This window comes from Misgurnus anguillicaudatus, chromosome 19 (genome assembly GCF_027580225.2).
Source record: "Misgurnus anguillicaudatus chromosome 19, ASM2758022v2, whole genome shotgun sequence".
NCBI lineage: Eukaryota > Metazoa > Chordata > Actinopteri > Cypriniformes > Cobitidae > Misgurnus > Misgurnus anguillicaudatus.
In genome coordinates, this window is record NC_073355.2 from 15,488,325 (window position 1) to 15,512,123 (window position 23,799).

General features: G+C 37.3%; 1 protein-coding gene across 3 annotated transcripts in view; it reads right to left on the bottom strand.

Annotated features, from left to right (window-relative positions):
* mrtfbb (myocardin related transcription factor Bb) overlaps positions 1-23,588 on the bottom strand; it is a 50,924-nt gene extending 27,336 nt beyond the window's left edge. Inside the window, exons 1-3 of one of the 3 annotated variants that reach the window (XM_055189548.2) lie at positions 23,431-23,588; positions 16,092-16,175; positions 9,873-10,086 (exon numbers count right to left, since the gene is read on the bottom strand). In XM_055189548.2, coding sequence (XP_055045523.2) covers positions 9,873-10,026 — 154 coding nt within the window. In that variant the 5' untranslated portion in view covers positions 10,027-10,086; positions 16,092-16,175; positions 23,431-23,588. Of the gene's footprint in view, positions 1-839; positions 1,120-9,872; positions 10,090-16,091; positions 16,176-23,430 lie in introns of those variants that run through there. The other 2 variants (XM_055189542.2, XM_055189552.2) reach the window with 2 other exon arrangements.
* Between the last annotated feature and the right edge of the window lie 211 nt (positions 23,589-23,799).

Sequence of the window (23,799 nt, forward strand, 5' to 3'; positions counted from 1 at the left end):
GTACACAAAAAAAGTCATATGGTTAATGAATGACATAGGGGGAAATAAGAAAATATGACATCATGATTTTTTTTGGGAGTAAACTAAAGTAGTGTGAAGTCCTCAAGCTTCTTTTTAAAGCTTAACCAGATGCCAACAAGACCAATTTTGTTATGGCTACTGAATCCCTTACAAAAATGTTTAGGAAACAATTCAACCCTGACTGGGCCTCTGTTAACATTACAATTACAAGTATATTACAACAATTCCACAAATCACAGAGTCTTTCCTGTATTTGCAGAGAGGCAAGCTCTTGGCACAGGTCTGAGATCTGAAAAATGAATATACTCTCTGGTTTATGTATCGTTGATGGGTGCAATCCCAGCAAGCAATAAGTCATACTTAAAACTCTCACAACTCAAGCCATACGTCAATAGCGGCGAGGGCAGCACAGATATCCTTCACGTGTCTGAGGAAACCTGTAAAGGTGTAACTCCCATAGGGCACTAAAAGCAGTTAACCTTCGTAAAGTTGAAAGATAAGAAAGACGAATTATTAACAGAACGATGAGGTAATGTTTGGGTGTGAGTGTGAATAAAAACGTGGGCGCTTTTTCAAATGTAAACGGATATCGTAAAACCTGTAATTCTTCTTACAACCATCACCAACCGTACAGCCAATAAACAAATGAATATTTATTTAAATGACATTTATAAGTTTATATACAAGACAACCACAACATGTCAACTGTAACTATGCTCTCATTACCCAGTTCAATATCACTGACTCACATTTAGTATCAACATCATACAGTACTGTTCACATGCATGCTGTTATTTATCTAAATGATTTAGATTTACCCCTGCAGACATTCACCGTCTCCACTTCAAGGCAGGCCATTGAGCTGAGAAATGGATCGCGCAGTGATCGTATCCGGAGTCCCATGGATTGCCTTGGGAAATCAGGACCGGCGCAAAACAGCAAGATTTCCTAGAAAATCCCAAGCTTGGAGTGTGATTCCAGCCTGCTCCTACAAGTTTATGGTTCTGTGTCTAGAGCGCTCGTGTGAGCGTTTGTGGGCGTGCGTCTCAGCAGGGCGAGCGTCTTTGTGCGTGTGCTCTTTCTCTCTCTGCAGTGGTTCAGCTCTGACTCTGTGTCAGTGACAGACAGGAGAGGCGGGGCTAAAGGCTGTAGCTGTTAAACCTCAACAACAACGATCACTTCAAAAGAAAAATGAACCTCAATAAAGAGGAACTCTGTGCAACTATAATTACTTTAACTTCCTACAATGACACTTTTATCGTAAACTAAATTTAGCTGCAAGAAGATTAATTTTGGACATGTTGTTACCAAAACATACCATCATGGAACAGAAATGACAAAAACAACCAAACAGCAGCCATGGGGAGATTTCTGTTTGTGGTTTTCACTCGGTGTGTGGCAAGAGTTAGATAATATCTAAGCATTACAGATGAGATTTAACATTTGACAGTTTCTTTGTATCTCAAGCGTCTTACAAAGCATCGTGTGTCTAGTGGGGTTCCAGGCAAAAATGCCATTAAATTGATTTTATCTATACAGTCAGTGCTCTGTCATAATAAGTAGAGATTAATATTGCTTAGAGGGAACGAAAATATTTAAATGTTATTGAAATCAGATGGAGGGATTATAAACAATGGGAGTATGTGTGCGTGGACTCAGGCCAGGCTGTTTTAACCGAGAATTGAGTCATTATAATTATATGGACAGTTTACACAATCTCTCCATTTTAGACTACAATGAAGAAGAGGTCTGTTTAATATGCAGGCGCTGAGATTTAGTGTAAAGGAGAAATTTATGTTTACTTTTAAAGGGGACATATCATAAAAATATGACTTTTTTTCATGTTTAAGTGCTTTAATTGGGTGCCCAGTGCTTCTATCAACATAGAAAATGTGAAAAAGAACAACCTACTAACTTAGGTTTTGGTAAACCATTCTCTGTAAGGATGTGAAAAAATAGCTCATTGAAATTTGGCTCCCCTTGTGATGTCAGAAGGGGATCATCTGATGATAATACCGCCCCATAATCAAACAAAAAAGGGGCGTTTTCAGATTTTGGGGCGTTTTCAAACTGGGTTTAGGCGGTTTTTAACCATCTAATCAAAAACATTCGGAAGCCCTGAAAAACAATCGTTATTTTTAAACACCCATTTCAGTTTTGGGAAACGCATCTTTTTTTTCCACAGAGACCTCCTTCTTAAAAATGCATTTGGGAATCGCCCACTCAATTTAAGCCAAACAGACAAAGAGGTGGAAAAACACCCATTTCAGTTTAAAAACACCCCAAAATTGGGAAACGCCTCTTTCTGTTCTGCAGAGACCTCCTTAAAAATGCATTTGAGCCAATCAGACAAAGAAGTGGAAAAACACTCATTTCAGTTTGAAAACGCTCCAAAATTGGGAAACGCCTCTTTCTGTTCTGCAGAGACCTCCCTTGTTCTGAACTATCCAACCACAACACTGCCATTTAGGCTATGTTTACATTAATGCGTTTATCCTTTAAAACGCGTTACTTTTGCTACGTTTACGCCTTTCATCTACACTACATCACCGTTTTCGACCCTCATAAACGGATTCGTTCATAAACGCTGAAGACCTGTTTTAGTTTGAGAACTCCGGGGTTGCGCTGCAGTGTAAATGAACAAAGACAGAGTCTTATGTAAACAAACAGCTGATGTTAACGTGACATCATTTTCAAAAAGAATTTTTATTCAGGTAAATGGAGGTTTGCAACGGAGGTTTTGCCAAAAATAGTAGACATCTACCAACCAGCTATTATAAACGCTATATCGGATTGTTTTAACATGTATCCTTATCAGTGTTGGGTGTAACGCGTTACAAAGTAACGCGTTACTGTAATAATATTACTTTTTTCAGTAACTAGTAGTGTAACGCATTACCCGTCTGAAAATGGTAATATTATTACAGTTTTCCCGAGCTAGTTACTTGCGTTACATTCGCCAGTAGCACCTTCATCACACAAAGGCACACAACACAGAGAACAAAAGGGAAGTGGAGGAGGGCGTGAATGGAACAGTGATTGGTCTAAGTTTGGCATGAGGTATCATTTACCATCACCGATTGGTCGACACCCGGCAGCCGGCAGCAGAGCGGCACACTCAAAGACAGATCGGGAAAATGGAAGCGTCAACAACGGCAAGCTTTTTTTCAGAGGAAGGTTCGCTAGTTTCGACGGGAGGAGATTCAGTCATTATTTTATTATGTTCAACGGAAGGAAAATAACTTGACGGTGAAGTGCACACTCTTTAATGTTTCTCCGAACGCTGTGCCCCACGTCCGGTAGCGGGTAAGGAAGCCAGCAGTAATTTTTATGTTGTATTAAAATGTGGTGTATTTACGGTGGGTTTTCTCGCCGTGGAGACCTTGATGAATGTGAGGTTATGCCACGGTCTCCCGGCGCTCATTTCATTGTTTGTTTGTATGTAAACACGGGTTGCGTGCAGGTTGTTTATCCCATCAATTTTGTATATCAATTTTACCGTAATTGACGAAGGCTGTGTCTTTAGCTTGAGTGATTTTAATGATATTTATTGAATTGATTGTGTATTTATTACTTTGCGGTGTTAAATTGATATATTTATATGTTTGGGTGTTGGATGAATTTGCTGTGCATTGCTGTGTATAGTGGGTGGGTAAATAATGTGCACTAACATCATGGTATCCCCCTGCTAAGAATACAGAACTCTTAGAAGTCTTAATCAGGAAATAATTTATTGTGAACCGTCATTATTTTATCAGCTGTCCATTTAAAGTTGTCCATCTAAAAATAATTGCAACCTGTTGTCATCCCTGTATTTTGAATGAGTAAATTGTTATCAAATTTAATCTAATAAAATTGTAACTTTTTATTGATTTGGGAGTTTTGTGTTTGGATGTTTTCTTGGCCGTGGCTTGCCCAAATAAACATTCTTGCCCAGAAAATAAATGTAACTAGTAATATAACTAGTAATATAACTAGTTACTTGCTCCAGGGAGTAATAAAGTAAAGTAAGGCATTACTATTTTTGAGAGTAATATGTAATAAGTAATATATTACTTTTTTGAGTAACTAACCCCAACACTGATCCTTATAGATAATGTCTGTTTTATATTTATATTTGAGTACTGCTAGGTTTGAATATTGTTGTAATGCGTTTATGTTTTGTTTAAATTTAGTTAGCTTATTACGAAAGATAGACTGTAATTTTAAACGCCATATAGGGCGTTGTAAAGGCCAATATGAAGGGAGAATTGTAATGGGTCAGAAATTATTTCGAGTTTAATTTTAGTTTTGTTTTCTACTTTAAAATGAATTTCATTTCAGATAATATGTCTCTTAATTTTAATCGATGTTTTGTTGATAAGTTTTGTGAATATAAATTAATAAAAACAATAAACTCAATGTCATTAGTATTTAATGCTCGTTTAGCCGCTTGCGCTTTTAGCTATTTCGGTTTTGCTAGCGGAGAACATGCACGGACCTCACACACTTTTAAAAATTAATGCAATAAGCATTTCTGTAGGATAAAGCAATACTTCACCTCTTACTATGTTTGATTGAAGTTTGCATTTGCTGAAATTTATTTTTGCTTCAAGTTTGTTTAGTACTGTTCACTTGAATGCTTTCTTTTTAAATCATAAAGACCTTTCTGTTTAGTTATAAAATCAAAATTAACCTATTAATCAAATTAATATGTTGTAGGGGGAGCTAGAACAGTATACGACTTTCCCAAACACATTTTTATAGGTTCAAAAATAGTGTCTGTTGTTGTTGCCAGCAAAGGATCCAGGTATGATTTTGTCAATATCGCACACCCCTAGGCTGCATAAACGCGCAAAGGTAAGCTATTATTAGAGTAATAAGTTATTTTACACTTTTATGCGCATACCCAGTTACGTGATTGGTCGTGTTTCATGCATTTATGGTCGTGTATAGTGTGGATGAAGATTCTTTTTAAAATGCCAGTATAAACGAGGATCATTTTCATTTTAAAATGCTGTTTTAAAACGCAAATGCTCTAATATAAACAGGGCCTTAGTGCATGAGATCAGCTCATTTGCATATAAAAGGACACACCCAAAAACTCACATTTTTGCTCACACCTACAAAATGGCAATTTTAACATGCTGTAATAAATTATCTATAGTATTTTGAGCTAGAACTTCACATACGAACTCTGGGGGCACCAAATATTTATTTGACATCTTAAAGTCTTGTGAAATGTCCCCTTTAAATAACGTGTAACAACTGAAACATTAGCGATATCCACAAGAAGAGTAAATGTCTCCAAAACACTTAAAATATATGACACAAGTCATGATGATTAGTTATTTATTTAAAACTGTTGGGTCATTTTAAAGTTTGAAGGGTTTTCTGGTTACTATGGGAGTAGATGACCACCTTAAAATATCTTTTGTTTTAAACAGAAAAAAAACTCACAGGTTTAGAACAACATGAGGGCAAGTAAATTACATTTTTGGGTTTAAGGAAAAGAGAAAGGATGGAACGGTCCGTTCTCTAGCAGGAACAGATCAAGTTGATACAGCTTAACAAATCCACTCTAAGTTTAAAATATCTTTAGACACAATGGAGCGGGACTCAATTAAGAGAACACTTTTGGCAGCAAAACGATCTAAAACATATGAAGAGTTTGGTTCCAAAACGCAATAAATCCATTTTGACAAATTTTGGTAAAAACGTGTTTTCTATACCAAGAAAGTGACAAGATGAAAACAACTATTTTCTGTTACAAACTTTCACACAGCATCTTTAGGTAATAAAAACATAAAAAATTCAAATCCATAAGTTGATTTTCAAAGATTTATTATAAAAACGGATTATTTTTTCCACAAAATGCAATAAATCCATGACAAGTTTTTATTCAAAATGCTATAAATCTATTGAATCAATAGCCTATATAAATGTGCATTCATCTTTGCCATGTTATATTCATTTAGTTGACTAGTTGTACACACTAATTAAAAATATAAACATTAATGTCATTAATCAAAACACTTACTTTGTCATATTAAGAACCCTGTCATTGCGGTTACTTGACGTCTTCGCTTAACGTCTTTCACAGCGATCGACTGTAAAATGTTTTTGGTCCTGCTCGATTTTCGTTGACTTTGAGTAAAATTATGTACAGTTTTTCATAAGATCCTCTGGGGTCAATGTGTTAGCATGAGAAGCTTGATGCTGTCGGGAGAACAAGCACCCGTCTCCCGAGTGCCTCTCAGGGAAATTGTTAGATGCTGATGGCTTACGTTTCTTTCCCATCACAGAAAACCATCACAGGTTTAGCGATGCAATTAAAGTATTATTTTGTTTTGTTTGTTGATCACGTAGTACAAAGTAGATGAGGAAAACCAGGACTCCGTGGACTCAGCGCGTCCGCCATTGCTTGTTTACATTGCGTGAACGGTGGGCTGTAATATCAGAAATGGAGTTATTGCGTTCTGTAAAAAAGTGGGAGTGGCGTTTGTCGCATTTTGGGAAAAAAGGGAGAAAAGATGACAGAATAACACGGCGGATATTGGATTTTGCGTAAAATTAAGAATTTACTTTTAACTACTGACCTGATATAATACTGATTTTGGCAGTAACTCATTTTTTTCAAAAATGGCGTTTATTGCGTTTTGGAACCAAACTCTTCATATTTTTGTCCGGACTGTAAATTCACAAAGAAATGTGTTCCTTTAAAAAGGTATTTACTGGTGCAGTTGCTCTGATAAATGACATTTACTCAATGTTGAACTTTTATCGGAAAGCTGATTAGAGCAGAAACAATGTCTTGTATTAGGATTTATTATAAGTGGGACTCTTATCACTGAATATTTGTGAGTCAGGGACATAATCACTATAAAACTACTATTAACCAAATTAACACTTACACTCTTTCCCAAAGGCAGAAATCCCAGGGGGGACATGTTCCCCATCTAAGGGATGTCATCCGTAAAAATATAATTAAAAACCATGGGCCCGATTTTAACGATCTAAGCGCATTGTCTAAAGCGAACAGCGCAACGTCTAAATGGGCTTGTCCAAATCCACTTTTGTTAATTTAACGACAGGAAAAATGGTTTGTGCGCCGAGCGCATGGTCGAAAAGGGTAGGTCCTATTTTTTGATGATTAATGGGAGTATTTTGGGCGTAACGTGCAATAAACCAATGAGAGTCTCAGCTCTCATCCCCTTTAACTCATTCACCGCCATTGACGAGTTATCTCGTCATTTATGAGTTCATATTTAACAAATAAAAATGCCTTTCTGGACGAATTTCAAAGTGAAATTGTAATACCGCTTTTATCCACCAAATTCGCCAAAACGAATTTATCAAAAACGGATGTTAAAAAGATTTTAAGATTTATTTTAAATGCCTTTATGTTTGATAGTCATTCTGAGTCTGATCTCTAACATAAATTCCTTTAAAAAAACGCAATTTTTTAAGCTTTTTGCTCAAAATGTTGTATTTTTGAAGAGAAATATCCATATTTCAGTGGTTAAATTAAGTGGAAAAAGTTTGTTTGTTTGTTTGTTTGTTTATTGTTTGTTTGAAAGCAGAGGGTGTGTTCTTTAATTTGATATAATTTGTATGTTTATATATTTATAGAAAATAATTTTTCCTGCAAGGAATTTTGTGAAAATTTTGTGAAAATCACAAAAATGCAGGTGGGCAACTTTTCTCAAAAAGGCTGGCGGTGAATGAGTTAAAAGCCTGTTGCGCTGGCGCTATGTCTAATCCCTATTTAGATGACGGGCTTTGTAAACTGAAAAACTAAGTGGAGGAAGAAGATCCCCAGTTTAAGATTAACGTTAAATAATTGTGTTGTTTTTCACTTGTATTGAAATTGTTATTTTTTTCATTTAAACCTTTAAAACCCGTTTTCTTTTTGTCATGGAAGTAAAAAGCAGGCTTTTAATTGCTTTAAATGTATGGCTATCCAATATCATCAAAAATAATTTACAAGTATGTAAGAAAAGGTTTGTACTGTAAAAATACTTTATTTGTAACAAACAGGAGATAAAGAATTTACAAACGGCTCTCCGCAAGGTTCAGCACTTGGACAGCGTCAGTTTTTTTTAAGCATTACTTAAAAATGTTTCTCATCTCACAATATCCACAGGTACAAAGTCATCATATACAATAAATCCGTGAGCATTTAAAAAAAAAACATTTAAAAACAGATGCAATTGTTTTAAGCAAAGCATTTATTTACTTAACAGGCTACAGGTGAAGCAGCTCTTTGTGCCTTCTAATGTCTCATAATCGGTCCTCATTTATGTCCAAGAGATACATTCAATCCTTTAATCTTTCATATTTAAAAGCATATTTGTGCTGCTGCGCATTCATGTGTTAAGCAAACCCGCATTGTCGTCCCGTATTGTCGTGTGATTTTGTACAAAGCTCATCAATCTGAAAAGCTCTGTGTCCCGGATTGGCCAGTTAATCTGTACGTTGTGATTGGCATAAATACCTCTGATTTCAGCTGGAAATGTGACGCTCCTTACCATGTTTGCAAGATCCGCGCACAATGCAATGCTAACAGGAGTTAACTTGTAGGCTGTCAGTCAGAAGCGTGAGGAATTATGATAATGTCGATCTTGAACATCAACAGGCTCAGGAAGTAAACTGTTGCCTACAATCTGTGTGTTTGTTGTAGTCCAAGAAAAAAGATTTACGTTGGGAACAATAACTCGCTTCATCGTTTACTTCGGAGTTTGTACATTTTGCATATCGTTAACATGTACTAATACACAGCAAAGAAAATGTAAAATCATGAATCGGACCGTAGTTGCTCTTTAAGGTTTTTTAATGACTCGATAATAGTGAGATCATCTTTGTGTGGGCCAAACTGTCTGTGAACGACTCCTTGTTAATACAAAATCTTGGAAATGTTTGGAAATTTATATGGATATTTCCTACGACATATTAAAAGAAAATGCATAGACATTTTGAAACCTAAATCTTGCTTTAAAAAGACTTCTTCACAGTACTTTGTTTACATTATGATAAACATTTATCAGTAACATTAAGGTCAGCAGGCGAACAGGGCAATTCCAAGGTCATGTTCAATATTAAGTCTCGCTATGAGTCACAGTTTTGTGTCTATTTTGAGATAACCACTCTGGAAAAAAAACTGTTGATTAATACAGAAAGTAAAGAGAGTCATATTGTGGGTGCTAAAATACAAACATGTCCGTTTCCTTCCCTTGTGCACTAAATTACCCAGCAGCCCCGGAACACACTGACATTCTCAAGGGCATGGATGTCCGTAGGGAGCGAGACGTGAACTCTTGTAGCAGTCGGCTCAGAATGTGAACGGGCAGATGTCAACGGGAATTTTGAAAAGGTTCAGTGCCACTGGACCAGCCCTTCTCATTATGGTTTAAATACCAGTGAAACATTTCCAGACCGAAGCCCATGGCTGTGTTTATGATAGCCAGACATATTGGTCAGTGAAGGAACAATGATAAAATCACATACAATCAATCAATGGCTGACGTCTTTCGGAGCCGTCGAGTCGCAACAACAGCAGCAACGTAAAGCACAAACCCATTTTTGCCCATTTTATTTGACGCAAAATATGAGTTTACCAGTCGTGCGATATAAAACTGTGCCGAGAACATTTACAAAGAGTTCAAGAGAGCGTGTAAGCCACGATTAAACGTTGGCTCTCATATGCAATTCCTGAGTAATTCCCCACGTCTCACCACAAACAAATTTCTCAACAGTCTGGCGGTCCTTATTTTCTCAGTGTCAAATTGGGACGGCAGTTTAATGGATGAGGAGGAAATAGGAGCTTGGGAGCGGAGCTCCGGCCTAAGGGCACGAGCAATGGTCTCACTCACCGTTCTTACGCTCTTTAAGGGGTGGAAGGCTCTGAACGGGCTGTAGAGACAGTTCCTCCAGGTCATGGGTCACCGCATCACTCTGTGGGCTCGGCACCAGGGACCCCATTGCACCAGAGTCCCCCTCCAGCAAAAGACTCCCAAAGGGATCCATATTTCTTTTGGGGGAGAGGCGATGTCTGTCAGGCAACTGGCGGGGACCTCGGACTGCAGTCTGCTAGAAACAGAACATTGTTTTTTGTTTATTAATTTTAACTGGTCTTTGGCAGTTGATGTTTCACATTTACAGATCTTCCTCTAAATAGCTAAAATGAAAATCTGACCAGTGAATTCTCTCCCACCCTTTTAATATACACTCCTATCTATTTAATCAAATAAGTGTGTCCCAGTAATCCCTATTAAAAACGCTTAAATCCTTATGGCTGATGTTATAAAGTGCAAGCTGTAAAAGTTTGGACGTAAACCAAGACTGTATATGGGAGTATTTCTGGGCAGTAAGTTTAATTTGTTAATGCGTTATTCTGACAGATGCTCCGGCACAACTTGATTTATATTACTCTACACCGAGAGAGCACAAACTCTTAGTTTCAAGATGTCACATTTTTTTAAATACTTGCATCAGCAAGTTTTATTTTTATTCATTAAAATAAAGCTTGATATGTTTAAATAACTTTTCATAAAAAAAGCTTTTTACAATAAAAAAACTTTTTACTGAACATTCAACACAATTTTGAATTATTTAAAAAAGGCATTGGAAAATATCATTACCGTAACCATTTTAAGTCAATACCAAGCTTGTTTTGAAAAAAAAAATAGAGAACCATGATAAGCCTATAGGTAAGCCTAAGTTTTTATTAATCATACATAATTAGACATTAATGAAATATATTTTAATAGATGATTATAAAATAAAAAATGTGACAGTAGCCAATAAAATTACATAGTAAAAAATATAATGGTGGAATATTAAAACTGTGTGACAAGAATATTAAGCTTTTTACTAGAAAAGTAATCTATTAACCTTTTGAAACTATTGAAAGGTACTGGACGATTTGTTTCTTCAAACAAAATTAAACAATGTAAGTGTCAGTGTGTTTAAATTGTTTAAAAATGTTATGAAAACTAATATATATATATATATATATATATATATATATATATATATATATATATATATATATATATATATATATATATATATATATATATATATATATATAGTTAATTTTCTTTCATTTTTTGTCATTTAATAATATCTAGCAAAACAAAACAAAAACAAAAATCCATAATATTTTAATGTTTGAATTACAACATATAATACATAGCAGGGATGCATTACAGTAATACATTTTCAGCAGAAAAAAGGCAAAAAAAAACACAATTATGCTTATGATAATTTTGTGACACTTTAAAGATTTTATGCACGCTTTTGACAACTGTCATTAAGTGACATTCATTCAATGTCATTTTTAATGCAAAGAAGACATTGTTTGATATCTCTTTGTTATGACAACTTGACATAAACCAATACAACATAGCTTACCACTTTTTACCAGTGATACAAATTGAATTTGTCATTAAAATGTCATAAGTACTCTGTCAAATAGTTTTATAACAGCATCATGAATATTTTTCTTGACCTCAACTACAGTGGTACAAATATAATGTGTCATAAAAATGTCATTAAGTGTTAATAATCTGTCAAATAGTTTTATAACAGGTCATGAATATTCTTCAGTTCATAATGTGTGTTTTTTTTTAGTTTTCTCCATGTGTTAATAATAATAATAATAATAATAATAATAATAATAATAATAATAATAATAATAATAATAATAATAATAATAATAATAATAATAATAATAATAATAATATTGCTAAAATTATATTTTATTGCATTTGGAGACATATTCACCTAGCCTGGGTGCCAGCCGATCTTAGCCCCGCCCACAAGATTTTGTAAACAGGAAGATGGGTCTGGGGTTTCTGCGTTGAGGAGCTACTATGCTAGGACAAATGCTGGTCGAACCAATCAAATTGTCAGGGCGGGCTTTATACGATGATGGACAGATAATCAACAGTAACGTAATGAACCACGTCACCAAAGAGCGGCTTTGATGAATGGCTGCCGCTGTAGAGTTCAGATGTGTGGATTCTGACATTGAGTCTGTTCTAAAAGATATCGACAGAGCATTGATTTTAAAAGAGGAACAGAGAAACGCGAGCAGGGCATTTGTTGATGTTTTTGCCGTCCTTCCTATTCGGCAAAAGTTGGTCGCAACTGAAATGTCTAACGTTATCATGGCGATGCAACTCGGCGTGCACGACGAGATGGATATAATTAGCGGTCGTTGCCAGCTTCTTTTCGGAAGCCCGGAATCGTGGTTGCTGAATAAGTGGAGGGACATGCTAGGCTCCAATATTTTCAAGCAAACGTAATGGGTACCGTCGTGGATGAAGTTCACCTAATGTACAAATGGTAAGAGATAGTCTTACTCTACTTAGTAAATACTTAATGTTGTGATATAAACGAAATGTTGTAAACATAATAGGTGTTGATGTACATTCGCTAACTCAGTATAATCCCAATGTTAGTGTCATTGTAGCGAAATAACTAGCAGTTCAGTCAGGCTGCAAAGAAGTAATTTCAACATACGTCACACACTCCGTTGCTCTGATTGGTCGTAGGTCTATCCAATTGAGTGCAGAGGCATTTTTCGGTTGAGACACGCCTCATAATTATAGCTCAATGGAGCGGTATCAGACTCAAATTCTGACTAGAATTGAGTATGGCAACGTCAGGCTAAGATTCACCTAAAATTAAATGAAAACAGTACAGTAATTGAAAATGCAGTGGTGTGTCCATATCGCTGGAAAAACATTAAATTACATTAAATTAATTAAATTAAATGTTTTTTCTTCTATGTCAGAAAATTTCAGAACACTCTGCGTGATGAAGAACAAGTTCTGTTAGTTGTCCGTTTATTATGTATCATCAAAACTTGCTCACTTTTGCAAAAATGTAAGATCAACAAAACTTAAATCTATACTGTATATGCACATATATGTAGCTATCCATTATACAAAGCTAAGTGCCCATAACTAAAGTTAAGTACAGGCCACTACATACTATCAACTTACAAACATCATCTAACTTCCAAAACAAACACTGTGTGTAGATGATTTTTCTCTTAAAGCAAATATCTCTACTAAATTGAAAATGTACTGTGCATGATGTTTTGAAACAAAAGTTGCTCCTGATTCCAGGCGACTGGAACACAATGAGGCAGCATAAGAGAAGACAGATTGACTAATGAAAAAGAGGTAACGGGTATCCTGCAACGCGAATGCTACTGTCAAAGACAAATCCTGCACTTGGCTGCTTCTCCCCTCCATGCCACGCTGAAGACAAAGTAGATTTGGCTTGGCGGAGCCACAGATATGAGCCTGTCTGGAAAGCTTCACACAGAGATTTTTTACTCTTTGTGGAAGGATAGATATTTGTCTGCGTGCAAAGTGATGAATTGGACGAACAAAGTGATTTTTAAAAAGCTTTTACATTAATCATGTAAAATAATCCTTCAGATGTTTAATCTCGTTCCAATCATCATACAAAATCAGACGTTGGTTAGAATTGTTATGACTCCCGTACGAAGCCTTGTGAAACCGTCTTAGTATGCGAGACGTCTCTTGATGTCCCATACTGTATGACACCCACCATCTTCTCAAGATCTTCTCTCTGGGGGCTTGAGTTATTCAATACTGATATTGAAAATATTCACAGACATCCGTTTGGGTTTGTGTTTTCATTTGTGTCACAACCAAAAGCATTTAAAACATCCTCTGCCCACTGTATAATTTAAGGACGTCTAGGTTTGTATTAATTTCCATTATTAAAAAGATCCTGTGGTGCTCCTACACAGGGGGAGTACCCTTTAAAAATGTCCTATATGTACCATTAGGTACAAATCTGTACACATTTGTTACCAATATTTATTTAGTAGGTCCTATTTTAAAGGGGACATTTCACAAGACTTTAAGATGTCAAATAAATCTTTGATGTCCCCTGAGTACGTATGTGAAGTTCTCTCTCAAAATACCATACTAGTAATTTATTATAGAGGGTTTCCCGCAGAAAATATGTTAGTTAAGGTGATAGGGTTCTGGGGGTGGGTCGGGCCGGGGGCGTGGCAATCAAATGAAAATATTTATTTAAAACACTATGACAGAAAATGAACACATACTAGATTATTAATGAATTAAATGTTTTTTAATAGATACCTATAATGGGAATAGCTGCATGATGAAGTGAAACTAAAGGGTTAATAAACACAAACTGAAGCAGATGTTGTAGAACATCTGGCGAACGATGATAGAAAGCGCGAAGATTGTAAAACTGATTATTTCCCACTATTAATTAAATTATTTTAAAGGAGTGTAACTACTGTAGCATGTAAATAATGCACATAAATAACGTGAGCAAGAGCGCTCAACAATTATATCGAATCAACAGGCACTTGCAACCTTGCTAGCAGGTTGCTTAAACAACATAACCACCAGCTAACTTTCTTTAAATTTGCAAGAACTATAGACGAATACAATAACAGGTTTAAATAAACCCAAAACATAAGTCCACTTACAGTTCTCACGGACACACAGGCGTTTTATCAACTGGTTATCCTCCAGACAGTGTGACGGACCAAGTGTGGCGCGCGTGCACGCTCGCAGTGTGAAGCGCGTCAGCGCTATTCTCCGAGATGTTTTATCAACTGGCTAGTAATCCTCCAGACGGTGACGGACAACGTCTGTCTCTCATTTCGCGCTATTCTCCGAAAAAAAATTTTTTGGATGACCTAGTTAAGGCGTAGGGTTTCCCAGCTTAGGCGGGCCGCCCAAACTGTAGAGTGCTAAGGGAAACCCTGTTATAGCATGTTAAAATTGCCACTTTGTAGGTGTGAGCAAAAATGTGTCGTTTTAAATGTGTTCTTTTAAATGCAAATAAGCTGATCTCTGCAATAAATATCAGTGCCGTGGTTGGATAGTGCAGATTAAAGGGCGATTTATAGTCGTGCGTAGGTTCTACGCCGTAGCTACGACGTAGGCTATCCGTAGCCTGTGCGTAGCTCTGCGTAGCACCTCGCTAAATTTTTAACAGCGCGTCAGTTCTACGCCGACCGCAAGCGCTGTGATTGGTCCACCAGAGCCCCTCCTGTCAGGTCAAAAAAACTGCGTCATAGGTATTTCCATTTGCGACGGTGAAAACAAAGAATGGCCAAGTTGAGAAGTGATTTAACTCAAACTGCAACAAAAGTCGCTGTTTATTTACATCCGTCATTGCTGGTCTTCTCAAATTATACACAACAAGTTGCTGTTTCTTCTTCGTTTGTGGCTTAACTTGCAAAGCTTCTTCTTCTTTGGCGTTTGCGCTGCTACTGTGGTTACACGCGTGGTTACTGCCTACCAACGCTCTGCGGGTGTGTTTGCACGTCGACGCGGACAACGACGCAAAAACATAAATGAAAACCGCTGTGGCGGCTATGCCGTCGCGGCTATGCCGTAGGACCTACGCATGACTATAACGAGGCCTTGGGGGGGTTATCCCCTTCTGACATCACAAGGGGAGGCAAATTTCAATAACCTATTTTTTCACATGCTCGCAGAGAATGGTTTACCAAAACTAAGTTACTGGGTTGATCTTTTTCACATTTTCTAGGTTGATAGAAGCACTGGGGACCCAATTATAGCACTTAAACGTGGAAAAAGTCTTTAGGTGCAAAGCTGTACTTTCTGAAAGTGTATCACCCCAGTGACCCCAGCTGGAGTATATATTTTGACCATTTTTCTGACAGTGTACAATGTTGACGCGAGGTGGTCAAAAAAACTTAATTATTATATAAGCAAGAAAATTGAATAGTTACAGGTAAGCTTCAGTAGATGGCACTCTGTTCTCATCCCCTACAATGATGTGATTTTGACACATTATTGCCAGGTAATATTCTTCTCCTATCACTTAAAAAAAACCATGTTGGACCATAAACCTCATGTTATATGATAAAAAGCCCCATCTTGAATTATTTAGCAATTCAGTTTTATAATATTTGCTACTTTGCTGATCAAAGAAACCTGTCTGAAAGTAAATAAACAGCTATATATGTATTAACAACATATAAAAGTGTAAACAACCTACATGTTTACAAGCTTCAATGTTATGAAACATACCTGTCAGAGGTGCAGAGGTTCAGGGAGAGGTGGGACACTCTGCGCCGCTGTTGTCCTGTTGAAGATCACTAGGTCATGGTGTCTCTGAAACAAAGAGGAATAGTCTTATATTACTAACTACTAAACTGTATGAATTATATAATCATTTCTGTTAGCACAAGGGTTATCCATAGGTGAAAGCGAAATCGTTCCTCCCCACACGGCTGTAAAAGAGCAGTGAAGCAGGCAAGGCAAGCGAAAGTCTACTTTGCATCTAATCAATGCAGTTGCTGTGGTAACAGTAATCTGCATGTGCACTGTTTAATGGCTAAACAATAGCACGACTGATATTTATGGATGTGTGCCACTCCACAGAAGAGGCTATCAGGAGATATGAAACACAAGCTCATGAGGGTCTGTGCTCAAACGCAACCTTTGCAAACAAGACGGCATTAATATTTATCACAAGACAAATATTCACGCGGTGTCGCTCTGTTTTGCACATCTGAAACACAGCGTACTTTACTTATTCACACTCAGTAATAGTAGTATCATTGCACCTCTGTTTTTTTTTTTTTTTTTTGAGCAATTATGTTATTAAAATGACATGTACACATTTGGCATGCTTACAGACTGACTTACAGTGCATTACAAAGTACTTTTTTATCAGTATGCATGTTCCCCGTGTTCCCTTTTGGCCGCTAATGCAATGCCCTTCCACTGAGCTTTACACAAGCACACAAGTGCAATAAAGTTTTTTTTGTTCAGTATTTCCCATGCATTTCAAATAAACAGGCCATCTCTAAAAACAGTGATGATTCAGACTGCACCACGCAAATCCCACAGATATTTCACATCAAAACTTCCTCTTTTAATAGGAAAAGCATTAACACAGGAGAGAGTAAACTGTGCTTATCAAGCCAATTTTCAGGCTCCTTTCCCACATCTATTACTTCTTTTTATTGCTATGAAGAATAAGTGAACTAAGAGACTACACGCATATTGAGTTAAGCAAAAACACTTCTTTTCTATGGGAAGCAGATTAAGTGACTCGGTAAACACTGTATGATCTTCTGCAAATTAAAAACAACAGCCTGATAAATGTCTTAACTTTTCAAGGCATATAAGCCTCCATCATTGACTTAAGCCTTGGCTTGGTTTCTTAGCTGCTTAAATTTCCTGCTTTCAATCTTTTGAGTTCGGCTGTTTCTCGCTAAAGATCACCATTGAGCCTCTCACAGTCCAGCACAATTTCGAAACCTCAAACAGAATTACGTTCACGACTCTGAAAAGGAAACTTGAGCCATTCGGGGACACCATCGGACCGCCGGCTGCCAAAAACTTGACTTGGTTGAGCCTTTGCCACACCTCATCTGCTGTGGATACTTTGCGTTGGGATGCATTTACACTCCACCTAAAACAGGAAGAAGGAAATGCATGACAGACCTCTTAGTACAAACAATTTACGTCTCCCTGAGGAGCTGGACTGCGGCTGCATGGTGAGGCTCGCAAACAAACACAATCACGCATTATAATGGACTTTCTGTTTGAGCAGAATGTGCAACACAAATTGCTTAAAAGGCAGTCTAAATCGAGTTGTATTGAATGGAAAATCCTTCGGTGTATATCGTGTTTGTTTTAATAGTTAACAGTTGTTCCGTAAAGTCCTAACACGGATCCAAGCGGCTTGGCTGAACAAATTATGGCCGTGTTACAGCATTACTACACAATGAGAACTTCAACCCACACAAACACTGAATGACTCATACACCGTGAAGCGGAGGGGGTCAGCTGTGTTACTATATATAACTGTGAGACCAGCCAGAAAAAGCATCTGGGATAAAAATGAAAAGCCCACCGACGCTTTTCCATGTTTTTTTTAGAAGCATCGGGAGAAAGAAAACACAGCGAGACCGGCTCGAGCGAGGAGAGGAAAGAAAAGGGGAAAATTCCTTTGCCAGTCCCCAAAATGATCCCACATTTCGACCAACTTTCCCAGAGAGCCAACCGAATCCCAAGGGACCGTCCCGGAGCAGATTGGACATGGCTTTTCCCCTTCCCACTTCCCTCAACCAACCTCCCCGGCAAAAACGCAATGGGACCTCAGTAATGAGCAGATAGCTAAACCATAAACCAGAATAGCCCGCTGCCAACCAATCGACTAATTAGATTTATTTAGAGTCAAACAACAGAAAGGTTCACAGATTCACTTAAAGGGCACCTATTAGGGCCTGTTTACAAGATGTAATATAAGTCTCAGGTGTGCCCAGAATATGTCTGTGAAGTTTCAGCTCAAAATTGGTTGGTTGCGAAATTGATTGTGGGCGGCAGTGGCTCAGTGGTTCATGTAGGTTGTCTACAAACCGGAAGGTTGGTGGTTCAATCCCCGGCTCCACCGGACCAAGTGTCAAGCTTTCCTTAAGCAAACGTAACCCCAACTGCTCCCGACGAGCTGTTTGGCACCTTGCATAGCTAACACCGCCATCGGTATATGAATGGGTGAATGTGAGGCAAATTGTAAAGCGCTTTGGATGGCGTTAGGTCTGTTAAAAGCGCTATATACTGTAAATGCAGTCCATTTACCGAAATACCGCACAGATCATTTATTATAGCATGTCAAAATGCCCCTGTTTGGGTGGTAGCTAAATCGGGCTGTTTTAATGTCTGTACCTTTAAATCCAAATGAGCTACAGCTCCTCACTGCCTCATGCTGCGTTCAGACCAGCCGCGGTAGAGGCATCAAACGGGAGTGATTTCAATGTTAAGTCAATATAAAGACGCATATAAAGACACGTTTGACGCGCATCTGGAGGTGGCGCGGCACAAATGAGCTGTTTAGCGCAAATGGCGCGAATTGAGCGTTGCCGTGGCAAACGCACGAGTCGAAAAATTTTTACGTTGGTGGAAAAATGCACCACGTTAACCAATCACGAGGTTGCTCTAGTACTGACGTGATTACAAAAAGCGAGCGGAGTCGCAGAAGCCCCATCCATGACGCAAATTATCATGTGTATGTATTGATGACTAGAATTTCACACGCGAATGAAGCAAGTAAACTCAAAATGTTCAAGCGGCAACTAGGCGCGAATTTGACGTCTCAAACGCGGCTGGTGTGAACCCACGGTAACAAACAGATAGGGAGCGCTTTCAGTTGGATCTGATTAATACAGTTGGATCTGATTAATACAGTTAATAAAAAAGTAGTACACTTCCATAGTGTACTTCAAGTGCTTTATTTTTGCACACTAATTTTGTACTTAAGAAGTACCAAAGATGAAGTTTTAGTATATTAAGATGTTCTTAAGATTATCTAAGTGTACTTCACTATTTTGAGACACCATGAATATGAACTAAAATGCACTTTTAACATACAATCTCTGTATTAAAAATGTATTAACTAGGGGTGTCACGATTCTCCAAATCCTCGATTCGATTACATTTTCGATTCTGGTGTCACGATTCAATTCGATTCTCGATTTTTAAATGAATTTTTTAAGACAAAAAATTATATGCCTTTATTATTTTTATAATTATTATTATTATTATAGTTTCACATTAACATGCACATTGCGTGCTTTTCCTCGCGTGGGGGTTTGTGGGCTTTACTTTGCGCGAGAGAGCTTGTAGAGAGAGAATTCCTTCTTGCACGCAGATAGACTCCTATTATCTGAAATAAAACCGGTGCGTCATAAGCAGCTGCGCTTCTCTCTGTCTCAGGTGCACGCGCTCTCGCATCTGTCCAAAGTCTAAACATAAACTAAAGTAATAATCCTTACGGTTTTGTTCAGTTTTATGCGTTTCATGCGAGCTGAGGCAAACTATACCTTTTGTTTAAGATAGAACCCGCTGCATCTTGGCGGCTCTCTCGTGCACGTGCAGAGAGCTGCGCTCTGTCCGAAGGCAGATCACTAGGTAATAATCCTGTTTATGATATGCATTTCAAGGAGTTGTAGCAATACATCTCTCGTGTTTAAAATATAAATCGCGTTCCGCTGGATGGATGTTTTTAAAGGCACTTCTGAGAGTTTATTTTCCCCCACTTGGCAAGCCGACCGAACGTGACATGGGGGCGTGGTAGCATCGACGATCCCATTTTTTAATTCGAAGTTCGAGGTTTTGACTTAATTTCGATCGATTTTGATTTAAAATCGAAATCGTGACACCCTTAGTATTAACACTTGTATTCAACTTGAACTCAACTTTCATACAAAGATGGGTTCAAGTTTACTACAACTGGTACCTAAATACATTTTTAGCACATTTTAGTTCATATTTATGGAGTCTCAAAATAGCACAGTGAAGTACACTTAGATGATCTTAATAACATCTTAAGAAGTACTAAAGGTGGATTTTTAGTATATTAAGTACAAAATTAGTGTCCGAAAATAAAGCACTTTAAGTACACTATGGAAGTGTACTACTTTTTCACCTAGAGAGTACAACTCGCTGAGGGTGGAAACTATGGTAATGTAGGACTGTAAGTGGGCGGGGCTTCATCAGTGTGACCTCACATTGATAAGAGAATCAAAAATGGCATGTCTAATGGTTTAATAGGGATTAAAAACAAGGAGCTGGTGTTTTTTTTTTAATAGGGTGGTTGTGTTCACACACTGCCAACACACATTATGTCCACACATGGAAAAGTGGATTTTGCATAATACTGTAGGTTCCCTTAAAGTGATGTTCCCTTTAAAAATTGCCTGTCTGGTTCCCATGCATTGACTTCTTCAATCGATCACAACAACCAGATTGAAAGTGCGTTGTGTTTTTTCAATAATTTCCAAGAAACAGGACTAGCTTAGCCAGGACATCAAACGTTTGTCAGTATGATTCATGATAGCATGCCATTTCCTTCAAGCAACAATGTGGCAAACAATGACCTAAACCTGTTGTTCATTTCGAACATTAACCAAAGTGATGAAATAAGTGCTTTTATGGTGTACTTTTTTGCATTTTGGTAAATAAAACCATATCAAAAACAAAACCAAAATCAATGCCACACAGTTCCTAGTAAAAATCAAATGAACAATGACAATAAGTGAAATTAAATTCATACCAGTCAAAGCTTCAGTCTTTATCCTCTTATATACTACAATAAGAAAACCATACAGAGAATCCTACCAGTAAGCATTGCACATAAAATTGCTTGATTTGACAGTTTTTGATTTCAGGGCACCCGAGCATGAACATAAATCCGGTTCATCAACATCAAGGCCTATGAAGTCACATCGCATGACATCTCAGTGAAATGTTGTTGTGTTATTTGAGCAGTGCAGGATTGTAAAACCGCAAAATAAAGATGTATTGAAGCTACAAAAAAAAAAAGGAAAATGTTTGATTTAACGGAAGAGTGATAACTGCGAAAGCAATGATGTCATTCCTGTTTGTGAACTTTAACTTTCCAAACTACAGTTCAAATGCACAAAATAACATTTACCCAAAGATTACAGGTAACGATAACAATGTTGAAGACTCAAGCTTTAAGTCAAACAGGCGACGGAGCAGACTAAGAAAACAATGTCCAGACCACCAGGGACACATCATGCTTACAGTCACTATAAATACCAGGACGTCAAGCTCTCAAGTCCTGCTTGAACACAGCTGTGGTCTTAAGGTCCCCTAAAAAAAAGTGTATGTAGACATGAAACATCAAGGCAATATCAATACTGGACGTTTTCTTAAGCATGGTCAGAATTCCTCCGATTTTGAGTCACAGGAACATCTCGTTCAATTTTATATGCAGATAAACGTTGCCGCGTTGTGTTATCAGCGCAAACTTCATGACATGTGTTCGAACAAAAACTTGAATGCAATGTAAATTGCTTTGTATGTAAAAGCATCCATCAAATGCATAAATAGAAATATGTCACGTAGGTGAAATGTACTGTGGTTAGCTGACAACTGTGCTGGATAGGACACAATGTGTCATCAGTAAAAAATGCTTTATTTTTCTTAGGTCAACATTTGCATTACAGACATTCTGCGAGCTATGTTTAGAAATAATTTTCTTTCCTTAATCTAACGAATACAAAAACAGTGTGTTATTTTAAAAATCTAATTTTAATAAACAATTACTACTAAGATTGATTGGAAGCCTAATCTAACATAACGCTTATATAAGCCACCCCAAAGGATTTGGGTGAAAAAGTTCACTGCAGCATCAAATAACGTTGGCAACTGATATTATGCAGGTGGATTGGCACATATAAACAAAGTTAAAACATATGGCGGCTTTGCCCTTTAAAAGCCGCATTTACACTTAATCAGTACATTCGCTTTCTTGGACGAATCAGTTTGTCGGCACTTTATATTAATATAATAAAAACTTTGGATCAAACCCAATGAATGTTCTGGTTTACATTTACATGAAAGTTCCTGAAAGTTTACCATATAAAACATGGCCTACAGTCCAGATGAAGTTCAGGTATATTAATGCTGCCAAATAATGAGTCAGGCCTCTGGCAATAAACACAAGCTGTGTTGCAGCATTCATGCCTTCACAAAATCACATCACGCCACAAAGGTCGCTGCACGGGAGCGCTCAACAATGTCGCCTTGCAGACACACCCATAATGCCATGAGTGTGTGCAAAGTTAACAACATTTCAAGGCACTACAAAGATCATTTCAGTAGTACATGCCAGCAAATACCTCACAAGCCAAAACCCAACGGCATCACACCTGTGAAGTTTGTGTGAAGCACACACTTTTGTCCAAAGGGTAACAAAGTACTGTTAGAAATATGTAACAAAATAGTTCAATAGTGCACTGATAAATGGACAAAATTTTTTCCCTAACTGTTACCTTTGTAGCACCTGTGTGTATTACTGTTGTACCCCAAAGGTGTATTAATAGTACAAATACACAAATAGTACATAAAGTACAGCACACCTGGTACATAATAGTACAGACAGTACACCTTTTATGACCCAGTGACAGACCATTTTTATTTTTCTTCTTAGAGTGAAAAACTGATAAAAGAGAAAGTATTGAAAATGACATTGTCACGAAACTAGGCTATTACATGCGTGTTTACATTAAGTCATAAATATGAAACTATTAACTTAATGTGAGAGTTAACAAGCAAATCATCTTTTACCGGCACATATCGTGTCATTCATGGCGTTGCTTGGTATTACCTCAAATTACAACTAGTTGTAAACTGGCACAATGGTACAGCTGTGAAAAACTACAGTATAAATAAATTGTCAAGCCGTTGGGTAGAGTTTATGACTCATTGTTATGAATTATAGTGCAGGTATGTGTCAGTGTATCATCATTTGCATCTCACACTGCACAATGTAGGCTACAGAACAATAAAAGCAACAGGTAGGCTATAAAACATCGGATTTAAATCTTACCACTGTCTTTAAATGTCCTCAGATAAATGACACGTGTAGAAATGAAAATCCCGGCAGGTCATTTGTTTTCTCTTTCTTCTTTCTCACGCAGGAGCAGCAGTTGTTAGTGTTGTGTAAAGATGGCCGCTCTTTATTGTGTGTCGCTGGAGCAGATGATGTAATGAAGTTGTGTTAACCCTTCCCAACTTCCTAAAGTCAACACAACTGAACTACAACACTCAAAAATTAAGATTGAAATTAACATCATTCTAAGTCTAGTTTTATGATTCTGAACAACAACACTTAACAAGTATACCTGCAAGAATATATATTTATATCTTTTTTAAATAGATTAAATATACAGTATTTATTTCTGAGAGTTTATAGATA